Source organism: Boleophthalmus pectinirostris, unplaced genomic scaffold (assembly GCF_026225935.1).
Source record: "Boleophthalmus pectinirostris isolate CB_2022bp ecotype Guang Dong unplaced genomic scaffold, ASM2622593v1 HiC_scaffold_7, whole genome shotgun sequence".
Taxonomy (NCBI): Eukaryota; Metazoa; Chordata; class Actinopteri; order Gobiiformes; family Gobiidae; genus Boleophthalmus; species Boleophthalmus pectinirostris.
In genome coordinates this window covers 404,750-429,756 of record NW_026571473.1, presented here as the reverse complement: position 1 = coordinate 429,756, position 25,007 = coordinate 404,750, and the positions used below count along the sequence as shown (strand labels likewise).

Below are 25,007 nucleotides of genomic sequence, written 5' to 3'. Positions count from 1 at the left end.
CCTCCATTAGCTGCGCTTCCACATAGCTATTCTTTCTGGAGTCATTGACCTATGGTGTATGTGTTTGGGTTGATGGAGGAAACTGGAATGCCCTAAGGAAACCCACCCAGACACAGGGAGAACATGCAAACTCCACACAGAAAGGCCCGGGCAATGCAGGGTTTTAACCCAGAACCTTCTTGCTGTAAAGCGCGAGTGCTAGCCACTCAGCCACTGTGCCGCCAAGTCTTATCTGCCTCATCTGGGGCCACACATAGGCCATGTTTATAATCTTTAATGTTTATAATCTACATACCTTCCCTGAGTTTGAGCTGAGTGTGGTAAGGTTTAATTGCTTATATATGGTGGTGAAGTTGAATGGGCCCACGTTGGGGGTTTGTCCCAGAGCAGACAGTGTATAGCTACTGTAAATGCATGTTCTCACTCACCTAAGGCCAACCTGATGGACACTTGTATTGTGCTCAGGTCTGATGATCATGGACAGCTATGAGGTGGAGCTGGCAAAGATGGTGTCCCAGCGACAGGAGCTGACCAGTGCGGAGAAGCTGCTGGACCTGCCTGTGACAGTGTACCCGGAGGTGGTGAGCATGCAGAAGGACATGCGTGGCCTCAGGATGATCTACGACATCTACAGAGCGCAGAAGGTCAGAGCAGCTGATGACCACCCTAGGTTTAGACCAGGAGGAACTCTCTGAATAATCTTGCCTGATCAACTAGACTCATCATGAGCACCATGGGATACTATGGTTTTAGATTTTTAAAAATGAATTTGAGTGAAAAAAAAAGTTCTTTGTGGTAAAATTTACATTTTTAACAAGAAAATATTTATTATAATAATTAATTATATTGATTATGAATATCAATTAACATATTTATTGCCAATATACTACTAACTGTATGTGCCTAGTTCTCTGAGTTTCAGACAAAGCTTGAGGGGCACTTGAGAGAAAAACAGTTTGGAACTATTGGACTAGACAATTTTGTACTTTCTACAGTGACATTAAACTTGTCTATCTGACATTAATTCAATTGCAAGCTTGTTACTGCGGCAACTCAACGTCACTTTGGTGGAACGGAGGCTTTGGGCCTGGATTGCCCAAATAAGCCAGAATTTCCCTTTAGTTCGCTTAGTGGAAAACCCCCAAGGAATTGTGTTTCATTCACAAATGTGTGAGTAATCTTACATCATGTCTCTTGGTATTGCCAAAGCTCATAATGCTCTGTTCCAACTATTTTTTTTTACATTAACAACATAAAAAGGTAGTGGAACACCTCCTGTATTACTACATGTGTTATCACATGACACCACAAGGAGTGTTTTCCCTTAGAGACACCTAAATATGCAGGGTTTGTGTGTTAAAAATGTGTTAATGAAACAAAACAAACCCAATTCTGGCGATGTTTTTGATGAGGAAACAATATAGATCAGAAAATAGCTCTTTAAGGTGGAACATTTACTTGACATTTTTTAATCCTCAATCACATTTAGGAACTTTTTTGTTCTTTTTCTTTCTTGCATAACTTCTTCATTTTTTATGCAAATGGGCTGATTTGATGATGCATCAAATTTTCCCATCAGTTTTCAACCTTAGCCTTCTAATTATTTCTAATTAATTCTTGAGCACAAAAAATATTAATTGACTTCCATTATAATCACTATTTTTCAGTCTGCCCTCATACAGAGTTTAAAGCATGTTATGTCTCATTCGTATATATTTACTGAAACTCTCTAACTTCAAATTAGTGTCCTGGCATAATTTTTGAATGATGAAGTAATTTTTTATCTTTTAAGTGGTTAAAATGCCTCTAAATTTGCTTCTGGGGGACTCACCCTAGCCCCTCCCCTCAGGGTTCCCTAACATCAGCTGGATGTGACTGGGTGAGTGTTTGTGGAGTTACAGGAGTCCCAGAGAACAGTGAAAGACAGTATTTGACTTTTGCTCCATGTATTTGTAAGAACAGCAAAGATACAGTATCAGATACATACGTCCTAAATCTGCTCATCCTTACACTTTACTATACGAAAAATATCATAGTATTTCATTTTGTCCATAAACCTTACAGTTTAATTTGGGTGAGTCTCTCCGGAATTAGGAAGTGGAAGACAGGTTTTTTTGTTTTTGTTTGTTTGTTAGTTTTTTTTGTAAAAATTAGTTTTTGATGAGGTCATTGTAAGCTTTATGTACACCAACACAACAGAAGTATGAAACATATGAGCATGATACAAAATGTTCCAATGAGCCCAAAAAGTCCTATAAATCAAATGAATCATTATTATCATTATTAAAGGGAGAATTATTAGAGAATAATATTTTAAATGATTATGAAAAGGATACTTGTTGGTGTAAAAATATATGTACATAATCCCCTACACTTTCCTACGTATATGATATTTATGCATGATTTTATATGGGCTTCAATGGAAAAAGTAGCTTTTCATTTACACTGGGCTAAATATCAGAAAAAAGTGCCCCAGAACAGATGGTTCAGATGATGTAGAGAAAGTGAAGATGCACATTTTAGAAAAGGCACGTTTTAGAAAAGGCACACTTTTGTACACTTTTGTACTCCCACAACGTGTTTATTTAACTTAACTAAAACTATGAGTTCAAATAAATAATTGTTACTACTAATCTTTCACATAGACCAGTATTTAGTCACTAAACCCTGGTAAAATCCAAATTCTGTCAACTGAAATTAAAATAATCCACTTTTTGTGATATTTAAACTGTAAAATGCAGTGAATTTATGACACAACATTGAAAAATAAAGGGTTAAAAATACGTCAAATGTTAAAATATGTAGTGATTGAGTGATTGAGGGTTAAAATGAATTGCTTGTCAAGTACAGCTGCAGCTGTAGTTTAGAGCTGATGTATGACCTGTGATGTCCTCTGTTGGGGGACAGGAGGCCAAAGCCCAGTGGTCGCAGACACTGTGGGTGGACCTGAACCTCCAGCTGCTCCAGGAAGGAATTGAAGACTTCCTGAAGCAGCACCGGCAGCTACCCAAAGACGTACGTGCGCTGCCAGTCTCTTTCTTCCTGGACGCTCGCATGAAAGAGTTTAAAGAGTCTCTTCCTCTTCTGCTGGATCTAAAGAACGAAGCTCTAAGGGACAGGTCTGTGGGGCTGTTCCTACTCCATCACTACAATACTAATACAGCATGAACACAATATGAACACAGTACTGGAACAGTATTTAACGCTCTGAACCTAATACTGACAAAGTATTTATACAGTATTAAGAGAGTAGGACCACGATATAAACACAATATGAACACCAGAAGCTTCAGGCTTTCTATTTGAATTAATTGGCTGAACAACCAGTAGAACCAAGATTTACAGTATAATATTACCCTCATGATTTAACATTGTGACTGCGTTTTGTTTGCTGCTCACAGACACTGGAGGGAGCTGATGGAGCGCACAGGCACCAGCTTCGAGATGAACGCTGAAAGCTTCACCCTGGAGAACATGTTTGCTATGGAGCTTCACAAATACCCCGGCGTGATTGGAGACATTGTCTCGTCTGCAGTGAAGGAGCTGAGCATTGAGAAGGCACGCATATGCATGGGGGAAAGGGGAGGGGGCATAGGAAGGAGACAAATGAATGCATAACCATAGTGTAACGTGCATGTTTGGGTCCTCTCATTGTGTGCAGGGCGTGAAGGAGGTGGTTGAGACCTGGGAGAGCATGTCCTTCATAGTGCAGCCCTATTTTAAAGGCACCAAAGAGCGAGGCACCATCCTGGGCTCTGTGGAGGAGGTTCTGCTCAGTGTGGACAATGACACCATGAACCTCCAGAGCATGGGAGGCAGCCGCTTTGTGGGGCCCTTCCTCATCACCATCCAGCAGTGGGAGAAAAACCTGTCTCTCATCAGTGAGACCATTGAGGTGAGAAGCAGCCTGCTCTTGCTCACTGGGCCTCAGCAGGATGTTGTGTGGGTTCAGGAGTTTGACCATGATCCTCAGTCCTTGTTTAAAACTGGCACATATGATTCACTGTGCTAATTTTTTATATTTAAAATGAAATGTGTCACAAAGACATACTGCTACGGCCGTCCACTTGTATTGGTGTAATGATGTCACTGGTTTGGCAGCTTGACATGTTTGGGAACTGTCACGGGTCTTGGGGGAGACACATCATAATCAGTTATTACTTCCAGTAGGCGTGGTCAGCCTGATGAACCTGGCAAGTTGCAAGAGAAATGCTCCCTCATCACAGTTAATGGTGTCTGCTATTTGTTTTCTGGTTTCAATGGCCAGCATTTGAACTTGTTGGTTTCAGCTGATGTCTGGCAGCAGGGTGGCTGAGGCCACTCATACTTCATAGCAAGAAGGTTTGATTCTCAGGTCGCCTAAGCCTTTCTATGCAGAGCTCCCATGTCCTCCCTGTATCTGGGTGGACCCCCATCAAGCCAAAACATATAACACGTTCAGTCCTGCAGCTAAAGAAGTCCTGACTAAGCCTAGCAATAAGATTATGGAGATGGGTACCTGGGCGTAGCACTGCTCCTGAGGAGATACCCTGGTGCCTTTGACCTCTTGGGGTGGAAGCCTCAAGAAGAAGGATGTGTGGTTGGATAAGCTGGTGATGAAATCAAGCTCTGTAGTGGGTGCAGAGCTTGATTAATTCACATCTGTGGCTGAGAGGGGGCTAAAATTTTAGCTCCCATGGCAACGGAGTAGTTGGCTGCTCTTGTGGCTAACTGTCTCACACACTGAGCAGTTTTTGAAATTTTGTTTTTCAGCTCAGTTTTTAACATCATATAATAGGATGATGAAGTACAGCATGTGCAGTTCATAGGACACAAGTAAAGGACTGTTAGATTTTGTGAAATGAGCTGTTTGTTTTTCGTGTATCCTTGGAGACCAAGCAAGAGGCTAGCTTTGGACATTTGAGTTGGAACTCAACTGTTGGATTGTGTGAAATTAACTGTTGCTTTTTGTCGTATCCATGGAGACTGTGCAAGAGGCTGGCTAAGTTGCTAGTTATGGACATTTGAGATGCTTTTTACATCATATGTGGCAGCAAATGTGTAGCAGAGTGTGTGGCAGAGTGAAGGGCTTTACTGTTGTGTTCACCTGGTTCCCCCCTGGACACTGCTGTGATGCTGCAGGACACAGAGGAGAGACACATTTGGATCTTCCACAGGATCTGTTGACCCTCCCTGACCAGACATCCTGTTAAACTGACCTGAGACTGTAGATTGAGACACAAAGTGTAAATGTTGTAGCAACAGCAACAGTTTGCTGCAGCAAAACTTGAATTTTCCTCAGGATCAAAAAAGTCTGCCACCACCCCCTGCACAGCCCCATCACCAGCACCTTTGGGGACAGGCTGCTGTCCCTGTCCTGCTCTAGGGTCAGACTCTGGAGGTTGTTTGTCCCAAATGTCATACTTCTGTACAACTCATTGCTATAAAAGATGAATGCAGAGGATGGACTGCTCTGTTATTATTCTTATGTTTGTTTCAGAATCATCCATGCGTCGTCTGCTCCTCACTGTCTGCTTGTGTGTATGTGTGCAGGTGTGGCTGCTGGTACAGAGGAAGTGGATGTACCTGGAGAGCATCTTCATTGGTGGAGACATCCGCTCACAGCTGCCCGAGGAGGCTAAGAAGTTCGACAACATTGACAAGAAATTCAAGGCGGTGGGTAGTAGGGTTGGGCGGTATCCAAATTTTGATACCATTAAACTGTCTCAGGATTTTACCGGGGTATAGGGTATTACTGTATTACCAAAATGTTTTAGTATGACTTTGGTAAGCTATGAAGCCACACCGCTGTACGGTCTATGCGTATGACCTGCAGACTTAGGGCCTGGCATGTGTATTTCACCCTACGTGAGCATAAAAACTGCAACTTTTGGACGCATAACTTTTAGAATGCATGGAAAGTGAATGAGGGCAGCTCCACTGCGTGCACTAGATGGGCGTATAGAGCAGCACGCCCTGCACACAGAGATTTCAGAAAACAGGATCCATCAAAATACACAGAGCATTAATCTTTGGTTGTATTTGTGTGTTTAACATCAGCACAACGTGCTCCTGGGGCAGATCTGTGTTGTGTGAAAGAGCCCAGGTCCAGAAAGACTGTTAATAAGTGCTTTAAATTTTATTTTTGAAATCCTGTTGTTTGCCGTGGTCAGCCTGTACAGAAGGTAAATACAAGTGTGTTCAGCTGTTAGTTTCACCCTAGACCTGATGTAAGCGGCTAAACGCCTCAGTCAAGTCTGATCATCTTTCCCATTGACAAACACAGAGTCAGTGCTGCGCGTGTACGTCCTGCTGCAGCTGCCGGTGGAGCCACCTTTGCGCTGATGCTCAGCTGTGGTTTCACGAGGTTATGCACGTAAACGTTGACGGGTGCAGTATTTTTGGGGGGGACCAACTCACTTGCAGCCGGACTTACCATCTTGTCTTGGTCTCCCTTATGAGCGTCATGTGACATTGGAACGAAACTAATCAAACGTCATCTCCCCAAGAAACATTGTAGACACTATTAGGTTTAAATTGTGATCACATTAAATTGAAAATACAACCACACATTAATTTGTGCTGAGCAAACAAATTTAGATATCAGTAAATTATAATATTATATTAGGTCCTTATGCGCTGCAGATTTTTTTTATGACGGTAATGAAACTGATACTGTTGCTATTTTTTGATACCGCAGTAGACCGTAATTCCGTATTACTGCCCAACCCTAGTGGATAGTGGTTTTATTAACATGATTAAGGGACAGGGGGGGGCAGCTCTATGGGAAGGCCACTGAGTCTTGTTTTATTTCCAAGAGGTCTGGTGTGCTGCGTGCGGGAGAGCCTCAGCGTCCCCGAGCAAACTGCTCAGTGTCTCAGCCAAGCCACAAAAGTGTGAGGTTTTTAGTACTATTTTTTGTATAGACCTTGAAACATTACGAGTTCAGTTTTTTGGGGTTTTTTTTCAGCTTGGCTTTTTTTGGTCTCAGGACACAACACCCCTTTTGTGAGACCCACCTTGTGTAAAATGATATGAGTGTGTTAAAAGTGGTGCTATAGTCACATACAGTGTCACATAATCCTGAAGTCTGGAACAAAGAATACTGACATGATGAGGAATACAACAATATAACCTTACAGGGGTGTATGCAATTCTGTTTACAGTTATTAGACCATAGAGAAGAAAATAGGACAACTCCTCTTCACAAACAAACTGATTGTGACACATCAACGTGGAATTACAGTTTCATATGTAAATAGAAAACTTCCTTAATTTATCAGCTTTATCACCAGTTGGTCATCTGTTATAACAGAAATAATATTCCATACCCCACAAGCCAAATCCAAATACTGGACTAAATATTTCACTTCTTGTACATTATTAGTAATTTGTCCTTGAATATTATTAACACAGATTTGTTTTTTGTTAAAGTACATTGTAACATTTTTTTTGTATGGTGTGAGGCATGACACTTGTAGCCATTTGGCTATATTGTCATAATTAATATTTGTATAGCACTTTGGGGCAGTGACTGCTGCCTGTAAGTGTTCTTAAACTTAACATATTAAAGGGCCCATTCACATATCTCTAACACACAAACCCTGCATATATAGACTGAGTTCTTTTCTTAAATGGAAAACACTCTGTTTGACCCTATGATATCACAGGGTAATACAGGAAGTGCTCCACTATGTTTTAAAACTCCATACACCTTCTCTAAAATTAGTTGGATCATTTCAGCCCTGGAATTACCGATCTCTAACTAAATGTAAAAGGAAGTTGTAAAAACTACTGCTTGATGGTGTCACAAGGTGGAACAGAGCATTTTGAGCTTTAGAGATGTAGACATGTAGACATGATGTAAACTGTCCTTAGGCAAGACACTTCATCCACATTGTCTAGTAAAAAACTGGAGTGTGTGTGTGAGTGATGATGGTAATGATTGGAGAGGACCACGGCACAGATTGGCAGTGTCACTTCCGTCAGTCTGCCCCAGGGCAGCTGTGACTACACTAGTATCTTACCACCATCGAGTGTAAATTGAATAAATAATGAACTGTAAAGTGCGTCTTGAAAAACACTATGTAAATGCAATAATTATTTTATGTTCTGATAGATCATGAGTGACGTGGTGAAGGATCCTCACATAAAGCGCTGCTGCCTGGTGGCAAACAGGCTCGCTGATTTGCAGAGTCTAAGCGATGGAATGGAGAAGTGTCAGAAGAGCCTGAATGATTACCTGGACTCCAAACGCAACGCTTTCCCACGCTTTTTCTTCATTTCAGATGATGAGCTGCTCAGCATCCTGGGCAGCAGTGACCCCACCTGTGTCCAGGAGCACATGATCAAGGTGCCCGCAACCATGTACAGACAAAATTAAACTGATTTTTACTGTTATGAAAAACACAGCTAGTACATTTTAAAACGTTTACACTCGTCCAAAGTTATACCTCACTTATCTTATGCATTCTGAGCAGTTTAGAAGCAGTTTTCACAACTTTCAGAGACCAAAGAGGAACAACTAGCATCTTAACACTTCACCCAGGCAGGAATTAGATACAGACAGAATGCAGGACCTCAGGAGCTACTTAAACAATATATCTGTACTGCGGCAAGACTAATTTAGTTGTGTTCAACACATGGGAAAAAACTGGGTACAGGGTCTTAAGTATACATTGCCTTTGATATTTCAGCTATATTTTGATATTTCAATTTTCAAGCATTACCATCAACCTGGGTAAAGCTAAATTCTACTTGTTCCTTGAGTTATGTGGCTGTTTCCTCAATGCTTGGGAGCTACCACAGCTCTCCACATTGTCACAGTTTTATCTACTCTATTCCTTGTGACTGCTAAGAGGAGTAGCTCTCTGCCATTTTGTTTGACCAGTTGAAACTGATTTTAGTAACAGGCCTCATATCTCTTTGTGTTTGTATGCCCCAGATGTATGACAATATAGCGTCTCTGCGGTTTGAGGGAGGCGATGGCAGGGAGTCCATGGCTGGGGCCATGGTGTCTGCGGAGGGGGAGGTGATGGAGCTGAAGCGACCTGTCCCAGTGCAGGGCCGTGTGGAGGAGTGGATGACCAGAGTGTTGCTGGAGATGAAGAGGACCAACCGCCTCATCACCAAAGAGGCCATCTTCCGCTACTGTGAGGACCGCAGCCGGTACGTGTGCCTGTCGCCTGTTGCCTGTCGCCTGCTGTTTGCTGTTGGCTGTTTGCTGTCTAGGGCTGGGTATCATTAAGAAGTTGCCAATACTGTCCGTACCTCGATGCATAGGCCACGATATGATACATATCTCGATACAGTGAGCTTTTGATTCGATACAATATATTTTAAATTGATTCAATATGGTCCAATAAAAAATAAAGGCTAAATCATTACTGTAATACTAAAAGTTTTTGTTAAACCACTTCTTTTGCAAAGTTCATATGAAACACAAACATTTTAACCGTCAAAACAGTGAATGTGTCAAATGTGTCGCATAAACGAGTTTCCAACAAAACTGTAGCGCTGTATCAAAATAATTTAGTAAAACTTACCAAAAAATACTCTTGGTAATATATCGATACAGCAGCCCATGATATTGATACTGTATCATCACAATAAACTATACGATATATTGATATTTTGACACCCATACTGCTGTCTGCCTCTTCTTGGGACATTCACAGTCATCCAGAGACTGAAAACATGGCAAACATGCAGAGTTATGAAGTCCATCTATCCATCCATCCATTTTCGTCCGCTTATCCGGGGCCGGGTCGCGGGGGGAGCAGCCTAAGCAGGGACTCCCAGACTTCCTTCACCCCAGACACGTCCTCCAGCTCCTCCGGGGGGACCCCGAGGCGTTCCCAGGCCAGCCGAGAGACATAGTCCCTCCAGCGTGTCCTGGGTCTTCCCCGGGGCCTCCTCCCGGCGGGACATGCCCGGAACACCTCCCGAGGGAGGCGCCCAGGAGGCATCCGGAACAGATGCCCAGCCATCTCAACTGGCTCCTCTCGACGTGGAGGAGCAGCGACTCTACTCCGAGCTCCTCCCGTGTGACTGAGCTCCTCACCCTATCTCTAAGGGAGCGCCCAGCCACCCTGCGGAGGAAACTCATTTCGAGCTCTTGTATCTGCGATCTCGTCCTTTCGGTCACTACCCAGAGCTCATGACCATAGGTGAGAGTAGGAACGAAGACTGACCGGTAAATCGAGAGCTTCGCCTTTCGACTCAGCTCCCTCTTCACCACAACGGTCCGATACAGCGACCGCATCACTGCCGAAGCTGCACCGATCCGCCTGTCAATCTCACGTTCCGTCCTTCCCTCACTCGTGAACAAGACCCCGAGATACTTGAACTCCTCCACTTGAGGCAAAGACTCCCCACCCACCCGGAGAGGGCAAGCCACCTTTTTCCGGTCGAGAACCATGGCCTCGGACTTGGAAGAGCTGATCTTCATCCCAGCCGCTTCACACTCGGCTGCAAACCGTCCCAGTGCACATTGCAGGTCCTGGTTCGATGAAGCCAACAGGACAACATCGTCCGCAAACAGCAGAGATGAAATCCTGTGGTCCCCAAACCGGACCCCCTCCGGCCCCTGACTGCGCCTAGAAATTCTGTCCATAAATACAATGAACAGAACCGGTGACAAAGGGCAGCCCTGGCGGAGTCCAACATGCACCGGGAACAGGTCTGACTTACTGCCGGCAATGCGAACACAGCTCCTGCTCCGGTCATACAGGGACCGGACAGCCCTTAGCAAAGGGCCCCGGACCCCATACTCCCAGAGCACCCCCCACAGGACACCACGAGGGACACGGTCGAATGCCTTCTCCAGATCCACAAAACACATGTGGACTGGTTGGGCAAACTCCCATGAACCCTCGAGCACCCTATGGAGAGTGTAGAGCTGGTCCAGTGTTCCACGGCCAGGACGAAAACCACACTGCTCCTCCTGAATCCGAGGTTCGACTATCGGCCGGATTCTCCTCTCCAGTACCCTGGCATAGACCTTACCGGGAAGGCTGAGAAGTGTGATCCCCCTATAGTTGGAACCCACCCTCCGGTCCCCCTTCTTATACAGAGGGACCACCACCCCGGTTTGCCAGTGTAGTTCAAGAGTTATGAAGTGTAGTCTAAAAACAGTGGAACTATCTTTGGAAATATAAAATAAATATAGTTTCTGAAGGCTTTGACCAGATTAGATTCATTTTTAAAGCGCTAGTATGTTAATTTTTTTCCAAAAATAAATAACATAAATAAAATAAATAACTTTTTTTTTTCTAGTATGAATGTGTTTATTAAAATGAAAAAGATACATGTGAGCTGGCTTGCATCTCCATAAACCTGACTCTTATTTAGTCTGAAGAAGGGCCTCTTCCTTCTTGTTTCCAAAGAAATATTGTTCCTTTGGCTATAATGACTCACTGTATGGCATAAAACGTATCTATCTCCTTGGGGAATTTCTCTGAAGTATTGTTTTAACTTTCTATTTTCATGAAATCATGCAGATGACCTGCCTCCCCCAGAAAGTTACATACTATCACTTTAAATAATGAATTAAATAAGCTGATAACATAATACAGAGAAATATAAAACAGCATACTTTTGCTTTTTGATGCCTAGCATGTATGCATCGACATATGCATACATTTTTTGATACATTTCAACATTTAATCTTGTATTTATTTCCAGCTGTGTGATTTTTTTTTAATCCTCTGTAGACATAATATTGAATTTTAAAGTGTTTAATTGTGGACAGTGTGTAAATGTGCATTGATGGCCGGTGATAATCTTTTGGTGACTCTTGTATCAGAGTGGACTGGATGCTGCTGTACCAGGGCATGGTGGTGCTAGCGGCAAACCAGGTGTGGTGGACGTGGGAGGTGGAGGATGTGTTCAGATCGGTGAAGGCTGGAGAGAAGCATGCCCTAAAGAACTACGCCAAGAAGCTCCACGCACAGATAGACGAGCTGGTGACACGCATCACGCAGCCCATGAAGAAAAACGACCGCCGCAAACTCAACACGGTCCTGATCATTGACGTTCACGCGCGCGACATCGTGGACAGCTTCGTCTTCAACAGGTCTCACAATTAGCCTCTCTGCACAGGGGCTATATTTGGACTGTTTTTAAATTTTCTTTTGTAATGTATAGAACAAGGACAAACAGATTTTTCAGTAGTAGCTGTCTTTCAAATGACATCCCAACACTGATTAATAATATTTAATACAAATGGGGGTAGCTAAAAATTTAAATGCTGATTTTTGTGATATAGAAAGCGCTTGGGCCTATTCATTAAAAGAAATAATCTGGATCTGGTTGAGCATTTGAGAGATATCTTATGAAAGTACAATGGCTCCTGTACATAATACTCAAGTGAACGATATACTATATACTTTATTCTACTATCAAGATTAACTGTAATAAAACTATTGTACACATGCTTGGATTCGAATATGGCCCTCAGGAAAAAATCCTTGGTCAAGAGCATAGGCTGATGTCTGCTCTTGTCTGTTTCAGTATCATGGATGCTCGGGAGTTTGAATGGGAAAGTCAGCTCAGGTTCTACTGGCAGCGTGAGCAGGACGACCTGTTTGTGCGCCAATGCAGCGCGTCCTTCTCCTATGGATATGAATACATGGGTCTGAACGGGAGACTGGTCATCACTCCGCTGACTGACCGCATCTACCTCACCCTCACTCAGGTCAGGTCATCTCCTCACCCTCACTCAGGTCAGGTCATATCCTCACCCTCACTCAGGTCAGGTCATATCCTCACCCTCACTCAGGTCAGGTCATATCCTCACCCTCACTCAGTCCATCTCCTCATACCGTCACACAATTTAGACCATCACTCAGGTCATCTCCTCACTCTCACTCAGGTCAGACCCTAACTCGGGTCATCTCCTCACCCTCACTCAGGTCAGATTCTCACTCAGATCATCATCCTCCACTCTTACCCAGGTCAGGTCACCCTGACTCACGTCATCCCCTTACTTCTCAGCCTAAATTAAATGCGTAATATGTTTTATATTCCATGGACATTGTGAACACAGGCCCTGTCCATGTTCTTGGGTGGAGCTCCAGCAGGACCAGCTGGTACTGGAAAAACCGAGTCCACCAAAGATCTGGCCAAAGCTCTTGGTCTTCTCTGTGTTGTCACCAACTGTGGAGAAGGCATGGACTACATGGTGAGACAGCCACATATGTGGTGCAGCTGTAGTATATGTGAGCATGTGTCCTGATGATGAGTGTGTGTAGGCGGTGGGGAAGATCCTGTCGGGGCTGGCTCAGTGTGGGGCCTGGGGCTGTTTCGATGAATTTAACCGGATTGATGCTTCAGTGCTGTCCGTCATCTCCTCTCAGATCCAGACCATCCGCAACGCGCTTATCCTGCACCTGCAGCGCTTTCAGGTCATGATTTATTCATTTGTGCTTGTTAATTTACAAAACATAAACGCACAGAATAATTCAGGTATGTCAACTGTGTCCAGTTATCATAGTTTTACATTCCACTGTAATATGCCTTTTAGCGTTCAATAGTAAAAATGCTTTCATCCATATTATAAGAGAGATCAGTCAAATGAATTAAAGCTGCCCCGGCACGCATGCCCCGCCCATGTGACCACCGGGGACTCGTGACCGCCCCGACACACCATTATCCCTTCCTGACAGCCGTCCAGGTCAACAGATCCTCCCCCAGAAAAATTGCATAGTGCACCTTTAAAACTGGAAAATGTGAATGACTCTAGAGACAAACTAGGCCATAGACTGTGCATGAAAACACACCCATGTATGTAACAGAAAAGTTAGGGCAGAGATCTCATTGATCTGGAGCATATTAGAGAATGTTGTGCTAAAGTTTCACAAATTAATGTTTCCCCATATTAAACTAAAGGTGGTGCTGTAGCATTGATAACTGTGTTTGGCATATCAGTGGAATCAGAGACATGCTTTGTATAAGCAATTTAAATTTCAGCAAGATCGGACGAAGCATGTGTATTTTAGAATATTTGGGGGGGGGGTCTTTGCGCCCCTCCTTTCCAACTGTGAAAAAAGCCCCATGTCCATAATATATATATTTTTTTTACTTGTAATCATGCTAGTGGAGCTGTTAAGGACCAAAATAGTGCCCAGTTATTCACTTTTATGGCATAAACTTTGCCAGATTATTAACATCACTAAGACCAACATTTTTGGATATGGAACCAAGCCCAGGTCGACCCTGGAGCCGAGTACTGCACATGTCACAAAATGGCTGACATGGAAATGAGGCTGGGAGCTAAATTACTGCTTAAACCTCCTTTTTTGTAAAATAATGTTAAATTATCACATAGGTTATAAAGAAGAGTATTTATCAAGATACCTGCTACTGCAAAACGGTTTTCAATGCTGTTTTTAAAGTGAAAGTAAAAATTAAATCACACAACAAATTGCTACTAAACTAATGGTGTTTTTTCATGAAGTTTAAACAAGGCCAAGATACAGGTCAGATCTGTGGAGAGGCGACCCCGCTCACAGTCAGAATGTCTGTTTTTCGAGGTATTTTTGAGCAGTAAAACCACCTGCGAATGAATAAATGTAAAGTAGAACTGTTTAATGTCACACTGTGGAACATTCCAGGCAGAGCAATGACATCTCCATAGAAATAAGCAGGTGAGGGACCCCGAATCAAAAAGTCACACAGTGCATTTTTAATAGTGTTATTTACTCTTTCTAGTAGTTTTTTGGTAATTTTAGCGCAAACTAGGTAAATTTCCAAAAGAATCTGTACAACAATGTGTAAAAATGAGAGTGTGTGAACTCCAATGGCCTCTGTGGTATCAAGTACTATGTGACATCATGCAGGACTGCCCTGATTACAGCCTGTTGTTTCTGTTTACAAATCCCCTAGCCCCGCCCCTCTCTCCTTCACTCTCTTCTTTACTCCTCCAGGTACCACTCAGTTTTTCAGCTCGATTTGAAATGTGTTTGTGGGCGGAGTTTAGTCTCACTTTAAGGCAAATGTTAATCTTCATCTTTGATTTTCTATCTTCATTTCTCTCTCCTCCTCCTCTTTGTTTAGCCTGTATATTCAATGGGTCAATCAGCTCTTTGGTCTTGCTTTTAGTTTCCTGGTTCAAATGGTGAAAGATGACTGAAAATCTGTCAGTACAAGTACAGTTACATAATAAAACATCTACTCAGTTACAAGTACTCCTGCAAAACTTGTACTTGAGAAAAAGTATAAAGTATGCATATAAAAACCACTAACTACACAAATGACTTGCATTTTATAAAAGGCTTTGTTTATAAAACCTGAAGCTGACTTAAGTTTCTTTAATTCAGTCTTGTTATGGACGTTAAGCCTGCTTGTTACCATGGAGATTTTATTGCTTTGCCTGAAATATTTGGCAGTATGGCATTAAACCTATTTATATAACCTTATAACCTATAGAACCACCTCTCCATATATCTGACCTGTAAACATGGCCTGGTTGCTCCACTGTCTCGTCTCCATGGAGATAGTCAAGTTTAATGCCATACTAAGGAACAATATAACACTGCCATTATTGCTCCCAGCAAAAAAGTTACATAGTACATCTTCAACACTACTAACGCATTTATGCCTAAAAATCTCTATGCATTAATATTAGAATTGCCAGTGTGTAAATGACCTTGCATTTTATTATCCTTACCATAATGTTAGATTAGCAGCATCTGCTCTTACATTGTTTTTGACTTGATTTTAAATTCATAATAATAATGACAAGAGCAGAGGTGGACTGCTCATTCCAGTGATCCCACACCAGCCTGAGGCAAGATTAGACCAGGTTTTGTTTGTAGTTTCATTGCAACTCCCAGTCTGGAATGAGCTGCAGATGTACAGACTATAATCTCATCTAAAGAGGAGGCTCTGTTCACACCTGTACTACAGTGAGATATGGATTGTAATAAAGACCACAAATTAAGACCACAAATTTACTATGTTTTAGCATCAAATGTTAAAATTAAAGTCTAATTAAATCAATATTTGTTCAAACTGCTGAAATAATGTTTTTTTTCTTTCCATAATGTGAGATATACTGGCTATGTAAAAGGACAATGGACAATTAACGTCTTTAGAGGTGCACAATGTAACATTTCTAGTGGAAGGTAAGATACCTGCTTGACACCTGCCATGAAGATGTTATTGCTTTGCTTTCACAGTATGACATTAAACTTATTCATTGGTGACAAGTAAGAGACCCTGCTAAATGTAAGAATGTCTGCATTTTAGGTATTTGAGCAATAAACACATTTTCAATCCTTAACTGAATAAACACAGACTGATATGTTTAATGCCATACAGTGAAAGATTCCAGCCAAAGCTATAACATCTTCATGAAAGAAGCAGGTTGTGGACCCTCCCCCCACCAGAAAAGTTGTAATTCCCCATTAAGAATTGTAGTATTTTAAGACACCAGATCTCCCCAGCCCTGCAGACTGTAATGGAAGTGTGATGACAGTCAGTGGTTACTGTTGTGGACCACGCTCCCCCAGCAAAGGACACATGCTCTGAACTTATCAAGTGTGGATGTAGAGTAGCCTGATGCAAGTGTGCAAAGGCAAATATGGCATGTACAGATTTATGCCAGTGTGGTGGCAGCAGCACTTAGGAGCACTTTGAATAAGTTTAATGATTTAAGGTAGATCAGTTAAGTGTTTGGGGTTAAGCACTGCTTCCATGCAGCATTTAATTACCACTGTGAAATATGATATGGCATTTACAGATCTTTAGAGATGTTTAAATTGTTTTTGTTTTCAAAAACCCAGTAACCCAGTGGGGCGGCGGTAGCTCAGTTGGTAGAGCATTTTTGCCCACTGATCTAAAGGTTGGCGGTTCGAATCCTGCTCTCAACATAAACATCACAGGTTGAGCAGTCAGATCCACTGACCCACAGGTTGGCTGGTGTGATTCCAGCTCCCACAGATGAATGCTGTCGTTGTGTCCTTGGGCAAGACACTTAACCCACCTTGCCCACAGTGTCTGCGTACACTGGTGTGTGAATGTGCGTGTGAATGGGTGAGTGGTTCCTTGTTGTAAAGCGCTTTGAGTGCCTTGAAGGTGGAAAAGTGCTATAGAAAAATGTGACCATGACCATTTAAATATGGCTTTGAAAGATAAAATATTTTATTAACTTGGATTTCAATAAGAGGGAAATCATACAACTCTTAAATAAATGGTCACGTGACCTCCTTAATGCTTTGGACTTAAAAAAAATTTTGTTCAACATTAAACAAATGGATAATTAAGCAAATTAGACTATAAGAAATTAGGATTATGCTGCGTTTTTTATGCCAGTCTTGTTTTTATGTAGTCCATTTTGTGACATGTGCGGTTCTCGGCTCCACGTTCGACTTAGGCTTGGTTCCATATCTAGAAATATTAGTCCTGGGGGTGTTAGTAATGTGGCAAATTTTCATGCTTGTACCATAAAAGCAAACTATTTTGGTCCTTAACAGCTCCACTATGCATAGAATTGAATCCCCAAATTGGTACAAATCCAATAATGTTGGCGATTCTTGTCAGCATGATCTATAGTGCACTATAGTGTACATTTTTCACACGCTTCATAATATCTTATATTTAGGCCCAGATCACGCATTAGTGATTCAGATTTCTGCAGAATAGAATTTAATCCCCAAATTTGGTACAAATCTGATGTTGACATTTTATATCTATGGTAGAGGGTGCTATAGTGTTCACTTTTATGAAACTTCATAGTCCGTTAGATTCAAGCCGGTATCATGACAGGTCACCAAAGGGACAGGAAAAGCCAGAGTGCTATGGGCAAACTGTAAAAAGTATCCCAAAAAACCCAAACCCATGCCTCTAGATGTGACATGACAAATATGAGCTCATTTGGAACAAAAACCAGGGACTAGAGGCGTTTTGCCAAAACACAGTGAAAACAGCGGCAAATGTTTTGATCCGATATGGCTGACTTCCTGTTGATCAAAGGGGTAATGACTTGGCTTGTCTCACTGTTTTTATCACTGTCCTGACTTTCGTTTGCGTAGCCAAACTTTGCTTTTCCCACTCCCATAGGGGTTCACTTCTAGGCAGCGTTGTTGAGTCGGGTCACTTCACTCATTGTTGTGATGACCATTTTATCAAATTTTTCTCTGGGCCGGTCGATTCTACACCCCCAACTGAGACTTTTTTGTTGATGTTTAGGAGTCAGAAATGCGATCATTTTGTCAGAAGAAAACAATAAAAAGAAACCAGTTACTTCATTCCTCATGCCAATGTTCACTTTCAGTACTACAGAAATCACATTTGGGCTCTACTGCAGTATGTATATAAGTAGATGGATATAAACTTTGTAATGTAGTTCTTTAATTGTATTATAAACACCAAATTGATATGGAAAAGCCAAGCAATTTCCCTATCTGCTAGAACAGAGTTCCAAATAAATGTCCCTCTGGAGGTTACTGTGTTGCTATTAAAACTCTCTAATGTGTGCTATCAATCATTCATTTTTGTTGGAATCATTTGATAACTTTCACATTCTTTCTATATCGTGTTTGTGTGGAACAGTTTGAGGGCCAGGAAATCAGCCTGGACAGCCGCATTGGGATCTTTATCACCATGAACCCAGGGTACGCTGGTCGCACAGAGCTGCCAGAGTCTGTTAAAGCTCTGTTCAGGCCTGTGGTGGTCATCGTGCCCGACCTGCAGCAGATCTGTGAGATCATGCTCTTCTCTGAGGGCTTCCTCCTGGCCAAGGTGCTCCTTTGCCGTACACGTCTCCTTAGTGCTGTCTCTGTCTCTGTCCCTCTGCTTCACTCCTCAATGGTGTCTCTGTCTCTGTCCCTATGACTGCCTGTGTGTTTGTGATGACCAGGTCCTGGCTAAGAAGATGACGGTGCTGTACAAACTGGCCCGGGAGCAGCTGTCTAAGCAGTCACACTATGACTTTGGCCTGAGGGCTCTGAAGTCTGTGCTGGTTATGGCCGGGGAGCTCAAGAGAGGCTCCCCACACCTCAATGAGGTTACTCTCATTTTATGTCTTTTCATTTACAACTCCTAACACACTGAATCATGAAGTTCATATTACAGACCATCCTGTATTTTACTATTATTTGAGAAAAATGAATAGAGTGCCGAGATCGGATACAAGACGTTTTATCTTTCTGCTTCTTCTGATTGAGTCTGAAATGGATGGTCTGTTTGTACAGATCATCTAAATCAGTGTTTCCCAAACTTTTTTTCTGGGGACCCAGATTTTAAAAGTCACAAGCCTTCGTGACCCAAGTCAACAGACATTATTCATAAATCACAAAATAAAGATGGATTTGGGCATTATTGAACATTGATGAGGATATTTTATAAGTCGCCTATTTGGATGTTAAATGTAGCCCATTTCTTTTTCTTTTCAACATTCAATTGAACCAGCAATACTGGAATAAAATAGTTGATAAAATAATTACAAAAAGATTAGAAATGATACAAAACATGTCTTAACGTTTGAACATTTCTAATGAGATAGGTTGGCCTGTGTGTGTTTTTGTAGTGTTTTCAGTCCGGCTACAGGAGGAGACGCAGCAGCAGATCAGGAGCAGCATTCAGGCTGTTTCTGTGCTTTGGCTTCATTTTTGTGAGCACAGAAATGAGAAGATTTTCTGACTCACAAGCTTCCTCATGTGTCAGAACTGTATGTGTAGACAAGGTGACCCAAAAAAAAATCTTGTGACCCACCTGGGAGTCGCGACCCAGTCTTTGGGAAACAAAGATCTAAATGATTACCAGTTATTATGCAGTATAACATAGGAAATTTGAATGTTTGTGGAGAAAATGTTGGCATTTTAAAAATTGCAGCCTTTGAGATGCATGTCAGATGAAATTGCACACATTCACATTTTGATTAACCTTGCAGTTGTAGACACTCTAACAAACCTTGTGTGTGTTTGTAGGACGTGGTTCTGATGCGTGCCCTGCGGGACATGAACCTGCCTAAGTTTGTGTTTGAAGATGTCCCTCTGTTCTTGGGGCTCATCTCAGACCTGTTCCCTGGTCTGGACTGTCCCCGTGTTCGCTACCCCGACTTCAATGACGCCGTGGAGAACACCCTACAGGACAACAAATATGTGCTCCTGCCAAACCAGGTGAGGGCACCACAGAAGTACAAGCTGATTGGATTAAGCACATTAGTTTAGCAATATTTCCCACTGAGAATTCTATACTTTGGCTGCTTAGAAAAGTGTCATACAGGACTGACTTAACTTGGCAGTTTGGTCCCTGCACCCTCTTGATCAATTGTTTTTGATTTGAGTTCAGAGGAGATTGTGGAGTTTGGTCATGGTCATGTTTTTGTTAGTCAGTCCCAGGGCAGCTATGGCTACACTACGGGCTGTAAGTGTAGGGGTAAATGAATAATGGCTTCTGTTGCACTTAAGAAGCTTATAAAGAAAAAAATTAATCCAAGCCAATAATGTTATTTAATTTAAACCAGTGAACTCTTTGCCCAAGCAGCCAGTCTACATTCTGTTGATACTGAAAGGCCTGGAATTGGACCACAGACTGTGCATTCCAAGTCTACATTCTGTCCTTGCTGGTCATGTAAGCGAACAGTCATACCTGACAAATCAAACATGAGAGCTAGTTATATCTCCCTTCTGGAGGGCAGAGGCACAGGTTTCATCAACACAACAATAGTTTTATACAGCAAGACTTTTGTTATGCTGCCACGTATCATCGAGCCCTCTGACTGGCTGAGGGCAAAGTTAAAGATACACAAAGATGCAGCAGTGTATGTATTGTGTATGCATGTTCAGTATGTATGTGACTGTATTGTTCAACACATCATGTAGATTCATCTTAAAATGTAGAACTCATCATTAAGTTATATGCTCAGCCTGAAAAAAGATGCATTTATTTTGACTTTCATCATATCTGAAATGTTTTCTTGCTCAGTCTACTACAATTTGCTCTCTTCAACACTCTCAGTATCTAACATTTACTGTACCTACCGTCCGTAAGGAGGTGGGTCGGAGGTCCTTTTGTTTTAAAGCCCCCTCAGACTGAAACAATCTGCTGTCATCACTAACGTCTCTAACTTCTCCTTTAGAACTCTCTGCTCTGTTAACTCACCTGAAAACTGACTGTCACTGCTGTTGATTCTATATACACTGTGTCTGTGTTAATGACTATATGAGATGAACATATGGAGGTGGGGAGGGATATGAGCAAAATCATCCTGTTACTTGCCTTGTATGTATGTACATATGTGTATGTGTGTATTGTATTTTGATTTATGTGTGGGTGTGGAACCATGTGTCTGTAAACTGTAAGAGACAATAAACTCTTATATGTTCTTGGTCCCTCTTAAAAACGAGATGCTGCATTTCAAGGAGCTTTCCATGAATAAATTCAAATTCAGTGTATGGAGCATGAGTGAGCACCCGTTCTGCTCCCATTCAGGTGGACAAAGTGGTGCAGATGTATGAGACCATGATGACCAGGCACACCACCATGGTCGTGGGCCCCACAGGTGGAGGCAAGTCTGTGGTGATCAGCACGCTGTGCCAGGCACAGAGTAGGTACGGTGAGGGTGTGAGGAGGAGGGGGGGATCATGACAAAACACTACTGACTATGTTCCTTCTGGTACAGGCTAGGCCTGCTGACCAAACTCTACCCTCTGAACCCCAAAGCCATGAGCGTCATTGAACTGTACGGCACCCTGGACCCAGACACGAGGGACTGGACTGATGGCATCCTCTCCAACATCTTTAGAGAAATCAACCGGCCCACTGATAAGAAGGAGCGCAGGTATGATCACTTCTTAGTTAGAACTACGTGGAGTCTACAGCTTTGTGTAAATCCTCTAGTTAAGTAAGTAATCCTGACAATGAACCTGCAGTGAACAAAATTCCAAACATAAACAAATGTTTGGGTTCATCACACTCAGTGTTGGGAAGGTTACTTTTAAAATGTAATCCCCTACAGATTACAGATTACACACCCCAAAATGTAGTTTGTAATGTAATCCATTAAATTACTTAAAGTGAGTAACGTAATCTGATTACTTTGGATTACTTGATATTGTCATGTTTTTTTAAACGACATGAATGTAGCAACCACATCCTGAAAATTCTTGTTTGTTGTCTTCAAATTGTCTGAGCCCAAGTCTCCATGAATAAGCAACTGTTTGCTGTAGAGAAACAAAGATCACGATATCTTAATATAAGAGGTTTTGTCTGTTAAAAGACAGTAACAAGATAAGCCTTTCCTTCACCAGATTAAAAAATATTATTGATAGAGAAATTTTTTGTTATATGACATCACCTTTAATTATGTCAACCTACTGTTAGGTGTCATGTTGTTTAGACCTGGTTTAGTCCTGGTTTAGTCCTGATTTTTAGACCTGGTTTACTCCTGATTTTAGACCTGGTCTAGGCCAGGTTTTTAGTTCTGGTTTAGTCGTGGTTTAGTCCTAGTTTAAACCTGGTTCAGTCCTGGGTTAGTCCTGGTTTAGTCCTGGTGTTAGTTCTGGTTTAGAGGCGCACAGGAGGAAGCGCGGTTTATGCGAGAAAACACGGTCCACACGCGGCGCACGAGACGGCGGTGTCCGCGCTGTAACTACGGAAGGAGACGTGGTCCGCAGGTTCTCAGGTTGATGATGATGATGAAGGTGTGTGTTTGTGTGCACGTCCACTCATGTGGCAGGTCACTATAGGACAGTAGTGCAGATATTATGAGTCTATGCAGGTAGCTCCAGTTTCACATTTAAGTTGTAGGCGATTTTATATTTGTTTTTTTATATATATATCTCACATCGGGAGAAGAATTTCCAAGACACATGCGTTTTTACCAATGCACTGCTGCTTCCACTGTGTGACTGACACCGCCAACTTTAACATGACGTTTACATCGCTCTTATTGCGCGCGTTCTGTTTGGGTTTCCGGCAATGAGTGGAATTACCGAAATAAAAAAAATAATAAATGGGATGTAGCACAAAATGTGAAAACAGGAAAATACCGCCTTGTAATCCACTTATTTCAGCAAAGTAACTGTAATCCAATTACCACTCATTGAAACAGTAACTGTAACGGAATACAGTTACTCATAATTTGTACTTTGATTACGTAACGGCGGTACATGTAATCCGTTACTCTGATCACACTAGAGTAGTATTTGTCTTTTAACAGCAAAATGTAAGTTGTTTAGCCTTTATGGTTAATATTTGCATTATTCCTTGCCCCTTCTTTAGCAATGAGCTGTGGTAGCTGTCAATCAAACTTGTTGCTAATGTGGGAGCGACCTCAGGAAGGCACCTGATTGGTCTGTTTTTAATGTTCATATCTTGATTTTCTGACATAGTCACAATCATGAAGAGCTAGTTAGTAAAAACATTTTAAGTTCAGGATTATGAGCCTGACAGCAACATTTACAGAGAGAGGGGCCACCATTTTCACTTCCTACATAGAAGCAGCAGTCTATGCTCAGAACAGAAGTGAACAATTGCATCACATGTTTTAATCAACTAGGGCCCTGAGTGCATTTCTATGGTAATAATAATAATAATAATAATAATAATAATAACTATTATTATTTGTCAGGTTTAAACCCACCTAAACATTGTAAAAACAAGAAGAAAGACAAGAGATTAGAATCGTTTTCTCATGAGGAGGGCGGACAGAGATTGCATTCACCGTTACAGTCTCGACCCGCTCTGGTGCACTCTCTGCGTCTCCTCTTTTTATTGTCTTAAGAGGGTCCCTAGTTACAATGAGTGTCTCCGCTCTCAGGGAGAGGGGGTGAAAACAGCGGAAACACCAGACATACAAATATGACAAATATGTGTTATCAACAGCAGGTGCATATGTTTCGTTTAGCTTTCAGACACAACTTTCTCCGTGCAGCCTTGAAAGTCGTCTGCTCTCATGCTCCGAGGGCCTTGAGAGTGTCTGCTCCCAGGCTCCGAGAGCCGAATCGCCGTTGCTCACACATGACTGCATACAGTTTCCAAGCACAAAAGATTATTCAAATACACATAGAATGGTACATAGCAAATATAGCAAATATGGGATAATATATAAAATTATTCTAACATTGTTATTATTATTATTATTATTATTATTATTATTATTATTATTATTATTACATTATGTAACAGTAGTCCAACTGTTGTGATGGTTTGGCAGGTATATTCTGTTTGATGGAGACGTGGACGCGCTCTGGGTAGAGAACATGAACTCTGTGATGGATGACAACAAGCTCCTCACACTGGCCAATGGAGAGCGCATCCGTCTCCAGAACCACTGTGCCCTGCTCTTTGAGGTGAGCCAGAATCCCAGGGAAGGGTCGGGGGGTGAGCGTGTTCCCAGGGGGGAGGGTCTGGAGGTGGGTTAGTACCACAGAGGTGGAGGAGGGACTGGGGTGCGGCATGGGTACAGTGGGAGGATGGTCTGGAGGTGTGGCAGTAACAAGGAGAGTGTAGAGGTGGGACAGTACCACAGGGGCAGGAGGGTGTGGAAAAATGTCTGTACAGTAATTGTTTGGAGCTTTCAGGTGGGGGATCTGCAGTACGCCTCTCCTGCCACAGTGTCACGCTGTGGGATGGTGTTTGTGGACCCCAAAAACCTGCGCTACACACCATACTGGCAGAAATGGTTGGAAAACAGACCTCTGAAGGTAAGAAGTTTAATCATGCCATAACCTACTGCTCCCAAGGCAGTGAAACTGAGTCCAGTGTACACAACAATTTAACTAATTTAAAACATAAAACAAACACCATTTGTGGCTGTTAGTGATTGTAGAAGAGATTGGAAAAATCATTTTACTAGTTATTATAGTGAAAAGAAAAATCACAATTACTGACAACATGGTCAAAGCAACAGTGACATCCTCATTAGGGCCACAGTGGCACAGTTAGTAGAGAGCTCGTCCTCTGATCTGAAGGTTACCGGTTTGAATTCCCCCTATGGCATAACCACCTTCAACAGAGTGGTCAGATCGACTGACCTACAGGTCAGCCCACAGGTAATTTCTTTGTTGTGTATATTATGG

At 42.2% G+C, this 25,007-nt stretch overlaps 1 protein-coding gene across 1 annotated transcript in view; it reads left to right on the top strand.

Moving 5' to 3' along the window:
* dnah10 (dynein axonemal heavy chain 10) overlaps positions 1 to 25,007 on the top strand; it is a 116,446-nt gene that overhangs the window by 38,492 nt on the left and 52,947 nt on the right. The window contains exons 23-40 of the mRNA XM_055164728.1: positions 466 to 644; positions 2,908 to 3,119; positions 3,402 to 3,558; positions 3,662 to 3,895; positions 5,533 to 5,655; positions 8,099 to 8,332; positions 8,924 to 9,147; positions 11,786 to 12,055; positions 12,493 to 12,676; positions 13,028 to 13,162; positions 13,233 to 13,385; positions 18,535 to 18,723; positions 18,842 to 18,988; positions 19,911 to 20,102; positions 21,418 to 21,536; positions 21,608 to 21,766; positions 24,143 to 24,278; positions 24,510 to 24,632. Of these exons, the coding sequence (XP_055020703.1) occupies positions 466 to 644; positions 2,908 to 3,119; positions 3,402 to 3,558; positions 3,662 to 3,895; positions 5,533 to 5,655; positions 8,099 to 8,332; positions 8,924 to 9,147; positions 11,786 to 12,055; positions 12,493 to 12,676; positions 13,028 to 13,162; positions 13,233 to 13,385; positions 18,535 to 18,723; positions 18,842 to 18,988; positions 19,911 to 20,102; positions 21,418 to 21,536; positions 21,608 to 21,766; positions 24,143 to 24,278; positions 24,510 to 24,632 (3,170 nt within the window). The remainder of the gene's footprint in view (positions 1 to 465; positions 645 to 2,907; positions 3,120 to 3,401; positions 3,559 to 3,661; positions 3,896 to 5,532; positions 5,656 to 8,098; positions 8,333 to 8,923; positions 9,148 to 11,785; positions 12,056 to 12,492; positions 12,677 to 13,027; positions 13,163 to 13,232; positions 13,386 to 18,534; positions 18,724 to 18,841; positions 18,989 to 19,910; positions 20,103 to 21,417; positions 21,537 to 21,607; positions 21,767 to 24,142; positions 24,279 to 24,509; positions 24,633 to 25,007) is intronic.